The following is a 7,500-nucleotide window of genomic DNA, read 5'->3' as shown; positions in this document are numbered from 1 at the left end:
ATTTTAGAACTTTCAATTGTTGTGGAACTTAGAACGTTCAAAAACCTACACCTTTAAGGGTTAACAGTCTTTCTCCATCTCTTTTTATTCCATTACTTTTCCTTAAAAGGCTTTCAGCATATCCTAAATTCATAGCATAGATCTCTCACGTTCCCTTGATGTTATGGAGTTGACCTTACCTAAAGTCTGAATGCTAAATCTTTCCTGTCAAACCACTTCTTTATGATTTTCATCATGAATTCATTATGATTCCATCATGAATTAATCACTAACCTGAAACTGTAGTACAAAGGCTATCTGAACAAAAGCCTTGCTTTTTTAGTTGTTTTATATTTGTTTTATACTCAAATACACTTGAACCGTATGTCATATTATACAGCAAAAATCATTAGAATCGCAGAAGAAAAAACCATAGACTGTATATATAGAACTATACAGTCTATGGAAAAAACATTTCAGTTGAACTTACTGTAACCCAAGGAAAATATGAAATAAGAAATGTATTTGATCTAACAAGCACCCCCCTTATCACCATAAATACCCCAGAGCGGAGCAGAATTCCCGTAAGTACAACCATTTTTTTTTGGCAGTCAGCATCCCCCCCCCCCTCCTCCTCTCTCCTCTTATCTGCATTCAAAAGTGGAAGATTTTTTCCGGATCTTTACTGATGGCCGTAGACTCTGTCTGAGGCCACCACACTGACTCACGCCACTCAGGGCCACTGAGTTCGTCTCTGTGTGGAGTCGAAATTGAGAGCAAGTTTACAGTTATCCCTCTCTCTCTCTCTCTCTCTCTCTCTCTCTCTGTCTCTTTCTCTTCCACTTACGCTCTCTTTCCCTATCCCTCTCCATGACTTTTCCTCATGTCCCTATCGGCTGAGCATAGCCCCCTTGCTGAGTGCATAATCTAATGGAGATGCTAACCTTAGGGTTGGCAGAGGCCCCATTGAGGCAGAATGAGACTGAGTGTATTAGGCCGTCCGGGGCTATTTATGGCCCAGACATCATTACTGTATAGCCGCGCAGCAATGGAATCCTCATCAGCCTTAAAGAGAGCACTACAGCATTGTAAACCCACGCCAAAGTCTCAGAGTAAACAAGAAACGGTAAACACATAAACAAGGCTTTGTGTAATGTCTCTCGCTGGAGTATGTTTCCATGTGTTGGTGGTCCGATATGGGGCTTTGTGAGACATGTGTGTATTTGTGTGTGTGTGTGTGTGTGTGTGTGTGTTGTCTGTGTGGAATGGCGACGGATTTGTGAACATGTGTGTGTGTGGGGTGTGTGTTGGGGGGGTTGGGGTGGCTAGTTGTATTTGTGTGGCGTACATCTGTGTAGCTATTCATCAGATGTGTACGTGTGACTGTATGTGTGGGGGAGGGGGATCCATAATGCCTCAGAGCAGTGGGATCCAACAAAATTACTGGACAGAAAAGGATCATCCCTCATGAGGAACACAGGCAGCTGATCTGTGGGGGTGCCTTTTACACACACACACACACACACACACACACACACACACACACAGTAGCAACATATGTTTTGAACCATGCCTCACATGACTTATCCTCTCCTTTCTCTCCCCTCTCTCCCGATGCAAATCTGTGAGAAACTTCTCAAAATGTTTTTTTTTTTTATTTAATTCTCTATGCCCACCTCCAACCCCAAGCCAAGGACTTTTTATGGAAAACACACCAAAAAGCAAAGCAAGGGATATAGATAGAGGAGAGAGAAGCCGGCTTAGGACTCTGAAGGATTCGCCCTCCCTGTAGCCCCCCGGGGGAGAAAGAGCCCAGTCAAGTGGCCAAAACAAACAGCTGGGCTTTGCGTGGCTAAAGGGGAAGCGCTCACATGTCCAGTGTTTTTTCCGCGGGCTCCATTAGCTATTGTTTCAACCCCTGCATGCCCCCTTGGCGCGGCCACTGCCCCAGTCCCCCCCCCCCTCTAATCCTCACCTCCACGATAATAATCTGACCAGTGTTATTAAATGCTTCAGCAACCAATTAAAACGGCCCCGGGGCCCTGGAAACAATGCGAGTGTGTGTTATTGCTGTGCACTCCAGTACTACTTCAAGAGGATGGGCAGTGGGGGTTTTTTTTGGGAGGGGTGAGATTCCGAGATGCCGAAAGGAAAAAACTTCCAAAAGTGCTCCTGACCCATTTTGGAGAGGAGTGCAGAGGAGCCTGTGTCTGTGTTCATAACAGCTGATTGGAAGGGAACGTATAAGAGGTAAATATTAAAGGTCAAGATAGCGAGCTGGAAATGATTATGTATGTTTGGAGAATGAATGAACTCCAACTCCAAAGGAAATACATCTCCATCAAACACATCCTGTTGTTTCAATGTACTGGTTTACTGATATGAAAGCAATTAGGGTTTACAGAATAACCACTTTGGACCAAATCACTCTGCGCTCAGTACCACACGTTAATGCATTGGGGGTCAGTACACAGGCCTTGCGCTGATGCTTTCTGAGTGGTGCCCGAGTCCGCCTAAAAACAATGCAAACATTTGCGTTCATGCTGTCTTATTGGCCCATTAAGGGAGGGCGCCTGCTGTTAGTAGTGCTTTTCCATTCTGTCAGCAGTCCCAATCCCACACCCATCACCAATACAACACACAAATGCCCACAGCGGTGGAGACTTAACGTGTGCCGCCAATCAGAAGAGGCAACCAGCAAATAAGGTCAATGCAAACACCGCCATCTGTCCGACAGTTTGCCTTAATCCTAATGAGATTCACTTAAAATGAGTCTGCGCAGCAGGGGTGGAGGGGTGGGTACTAGCCAGGGTTAGAGGTGAGATGCTGGGGGGTTAGGTTGGGGTTGCGGACTGAGACTACGTACCTGAGTGTCTGGTGGTGGGGTTGCTGGAAGAACGGGGCACAAGGGTGGTGCAGTGATGCTTGAAGGAGTCAGGAGCCAAAAATAGATCCATCTGTAGTTATGCATGGGGGTGGGGTGAAGGGTGTGGGTGTGTGTGTGTGAGTGCGTGTGTGTGTGCATGTGTATGTGTCTGAGAAAGTGAGAGAGCGTGAAAGTCTGTGTGTGTGTGCACATGTGTGTGTGTGTGTGTATGTGTGTGTGTGAGAGAGAGAATAGATTAAGCACAGAACTAGAGGGAAGAAAGAAGGGGTGAGGCAGTAAGGCAAAATGAAAGAAAGAGGGCAATTGCTAGTTCATGGACCAGCCGGAGTTACTCAGCCATAAACACAGCCCCGTAACCTGAGGGGATTAGCACCTAGAGAACACACACACGAAACAGTGCAGCTCCCCGCAGCCACTCAGCCAATGGATGTCTCGCCCAATCTCTTCCCTTAATCCTAGCATAGGCCAGAAACTAAGACGCAAGAGCAGGTTCTTATTAGGTGATAAATCGCATGTGATTTCTAAGGATGAAAAATGTGTAAACATAACTGATCTGAAAAAAATATCACTTCTATTTGTATGTCTTAGCTTAAACAGTGAAGTATTTTACCTGTGACATAAAGTTTTGAGTGTGCATATTTTTAATTATTAACTCTCTGGAATTCCCTCGTCGCCTGTTCCCATGGTCAATCGTTGAGTGATTGCTGGGAAAATTATTAGCGGTTTGTAGGAATGGCAGCCTCTACCCTCTGAGCACACTTCACAGCTGTGTTTTCTTTTTTTCTGTTTTTCCCCCTGACATGACACCGTGATGGTGTGGTCGAGTCGGTGAAAGGGTTAAATGGCAAACCCCCTAGCAGATTTTTACGGCGTGTTACTCATTTACCCGTCGCGCTTACCGAGGGCCACTCTCTCCCACTTTCCCCTTCAGCTCGCCCACTCTCGTAATGTGTGGTCCTGGCTCCTTATGATTTGAAACACTATCCCAATGTGCAAAGACCCCTATCTTTCTATCTTTCTATCTCTCTCTCTCTCTCTCTCTCTCTCTCTCAGTCTCCTCTGTGGGAGAACTGACTGTTGTGAACAAATACAAAAAAAAGGATGAAGGAGAAACCAAAACATTGGAATTTCCAGAGATGAGCGATGATGGTCCAGAGGCCACATAATTCCCCCCTTTCTCTACCCCTAACCCACCCACCCAGCCATCGATTCTGTAAACATTCTCCTATCCTTTTCCCATCCGATTACACGCCTGCGCCTCGACAGTGTGTTTGGGCATAGAAGAGGGCAGGGCAGGCTGTTTGGCTTGGCCTGCCATGTTCTGCAGGGCATGCGGCTATAGTGGGAGTTTGTTCTGCGTGTGATTGCCCTGTAAGATCCGAGAGGTTCTCAGGTGGCCAGGGAAACAACCCCTTGTGTGTGTGTGTGTGTGTGTGTGTCTTTGTGTGTGTGTGTGTGTGTGTGTGTGTATGTAAGTGTGTGTGTGAACCGTGCGGAACAGTGTGTGTGTGTATGTAAGTGTGTGTGTGAACCGTGCGGAAACAATGTGTGTGTGGTGAAAAACATGTCAGAAAAAAAAACCCATCAACGGATGCCAGAGTTGAGCAACAACCCTCCACAAAAGCCCACGGCCTCTCAGATGCATATTCATGAGGGGTCACCTAAAAGGGGCCCCGAGTGACTCAGTAGCCCCCCACCCCCACCCCATTCCACCCTTACCCCATCCCCATCGCTCCTGCAGCTATCATGGGGGACAGAGGTGCTGATCAGACACACCACTCCACCAGCACACACAAGTACACAACAAGTCACATGCAGAGGAAGCAGAACCAAAAACCTGGGACTGCAAACAGTCAGCGTTCACACAGAGAGAGTCATGCGCCGTCCTTGGGTTCTGTTTATCTCTCTTCCAGTCACTGTGTAACTCACTTCTGCATTCCTCTCTCGCTTCACTCTATCTCTGCCGTCCTTCCACTCTTCATCTGTTCATCTGAAATGACTTCACACCCATAACTGATGTGTGAGCAAAGAAATGCAGACTTCTTTTTCACATGGTCAGCAAAAAGACCCCAACCGTTTGGTGAGATGCTCCTGTTCATTGAGAGTCTTTCAGGGGGCTTCATGCTGGCTCCGAGCCCCCTCCTGGATACCAGGATAAAGTTACAGCCCTGTTTTATTTTGAGGGTCTCGCTTGTGTAAAAGATCCCTCCTCTGGTGTGTTTGCCATTCAGGTCAAAGAAAGCTCCACTGACCTGCGTACAGGCTTCCTTCAGACTGTCTGTCTCACACTCCGACGTATCTGGTTTTAAGGCATTCCGCCAGCCTCTCCGTCTGTTGGCATAATTCACTTCTGTGGTATTAGCTTTCTTTCCTTCCTTACTTCGTTACACACGCACACTCACACATCCACACCCTACCCCCACCCACCCCACACGACATCTCATGTCAACACCCAGTGATGGGACTCTCACCCATATATTTCCTGGCCAGGACACCCCTACAAGGAGCAGAAACTTCCTATGTGTATGAGTGTGTGTGTGCATGCATGTCTGAGTGTGTTTGTGAGTGTGATTGAGAGTATGTGTGTGTGTGTGTGTGTGTGTGTGTGTGTGTGTGTGTGTGTGTGTTTCTGAGCATGTCTTTTTGCTTATGTGAGTGTGTCAGTGTGTATGTGTCAAACCATATGTGCCCAAATTGATTCTCCTTGGCTGTTTTCCCTTCGCGCCACTACGTGGGACACTTTCTTATTGTCCACTGAGGAACGGGTGACACTTGTGAGGCGCGAGCCTGGGATTCCATTCACATTTACCGCCATTCAGTCCACAGCCAATGACACGCATTCATTCTACAGCCTCCAGTTATGCAATGGTTTCTCTGTGGAAAATCTGCCCCTTTAGTAACACTGCTCAGAAGAATGGATGACCAGTCCTTGGAACCATAGGTCATGAAGAAAACAACAGTTCATCTGTTTGCTGAGCCCTAAAGATTCCTTTAGGAATTTCACCAATAACTGGCTGCAGGACTACCCTTCCGATGTTCCATCCGAAGTCTTTATTCTAAATTTCTTTAGCATTGGTATCAGAGGGACAGTGGACCTGTGCAGAATGCTCATAGTCACTGAAGTGAACATGCATGTAGATGACCTTTGTATGTTATGAAAATCTGAAGTGCAGTTTTCCCAGATAATGCAGGAATGCACTGAATAAGCATAAACAATGGACTATGCAGTACGTGAGATCTGTTAATTTACGCAAACCCCTCATTGCTTTTGTATACGATAGGCTTTCGTGTAATAATCATAACGAGTCATTACAAACTTGTCTGTCACCACTAGCGCGAAAGAGGGAGGGAGAGAAAAAGAGGGACAGAAAGAGAGAGATAGAGTGTGTGTGTGTGTGTGTCTTGTTTGGGGGTAGAGACCAGAGACGCTGCTCATACGTAATCAGATGAAGTGGAAACTTCACACACATCTGGTCCTGGCTGGCTGGCTGAGAGCTCCCGTACGCAGCGGTACGAGAGCCGAGACATACTATATGAACTGCACCGAACTGGCATACTCTTAGGCAATTAAGCTTTATTACACAGGAAAGACTCGCGTTGGAATTACTCTGTATTTCAGCAAGATGTAACCCGGCTTCATGGGCGCCTGGTGCATGGTGACGCAACGCCTCGAATCAGGTGGAGTGACGACTATTGCGGCAACAGTGTCCGGTCTTGGAAGATAACGGTTTGGTGTGCACACCGGTGCCCCGTTACTATGAGTCACGATTTACAATGACAACGAAAAGAAAGTCAACAAAGCTACAGCTCCGGCGGTCAATCAGCGAGCAGCTGCGCGACTCCACATCTAAGGCTTGGGATTTACTGTGGAGAAATGTCAGAGAGAGGCGGCTTGCAGGTTAGTAGCCTACCACACGGAAAGTTGCGGTATGCCCGTGGTGTTAGGCTAAATGATTTAGGTAGCCCACTCCTGTTAATCGACATAACAAATGTAACATTACATTCAAGTAAACGCAGCATCGTTGCTGAGGAATCCTGAAATCCGCTTTCATTGGGGAAGGTCAAAATATTATAGCCTACCGTTATTCGCTTTTTGCAAACAGCTAAGAGATGCCGAAGACGGCACATCTGCTTTGTTCTCCATAACTGAATCCTTGAACTGAATTTGAATCTAACTGAGTCTAACACTTGTGCTTGGGGAAGTGTGGAGGACAACATGAGGAACTTTTTTCCAGGCTACTAGTCTCTGTGATCAAATGTTCACGTATGTTGCAAAACGTATGTGTAATGCACATAAGGATTTTTTTTTTTTTTTTTTTTGCGCGTCAGGTGTTTAAGTTAATTTTATGCACTGGAACTATTTGATATGAAACAGTTCACATTGAAAACAGAGAGCACACAGGCCTAGTATGGTAGGCAATGAACCATGATAGGCAGATGAAGATTTTCGTTCCTGTCAGCAGAGTTCCAAGCTGTTCACGTTGCTTGATATTATTTAGGCTCTAGGCTATGTCACTTCATTTGTGAATTTGACTGTAATTTGTAGGGCTGTAGCTCAGTATCCTTATTTTACTTTTCATATACCTTGTCCTACCTATTTCAGTTTCTTAACAATAACCAGCATTCATTCGTTC

General features: G+C 46.1%; 1 protein-coding gene across 1 annotated transcript in view; it reads left to right on the top strand.

Moving 5' to 3' along the window:
• Nucleotides 1-6,335: 6,335 nt before the first annotated feature.
• Nucleotides 6,336-7,500, top strand: part of stard13a (StAR-related lipid transfer (START) domain containing 13a) — a 35,285-nt gene continuing 34,120 nt past the window's right edge. The window contains exon 1 of the mRNA XM_042093001.1: nt 6,336-6,764. Coding sequence (XP_041948935.1) covers nt 6,641-6,764 — 124 coding nt within the window. The 5' untranslated portion in view covers nt 6,336-6,640. The remainder of the gene's footprint in view (nt 6,765-7,500) is intronic.

This window comes from Alosa sapidissima, chromosome 5 (assembly GCF_018492685.1).
Source record: "Alosa sapidissima isolate fAloSap1 chromosome 5, fAloSap1.pri, whole genome shotgun sequence".
NCBI classification, from domain to species: Eukaryota; Metazoa; Chordata; class Actinopteri; order Clupeiformes; family Clupeidae; genus Alosa; species Alosa sapidissima.
The sequence above is the reverse complement of the archived record's forward strand: the minus strand, read 5'-3'. Positions and strand labels throughout refer to the sequence as shown.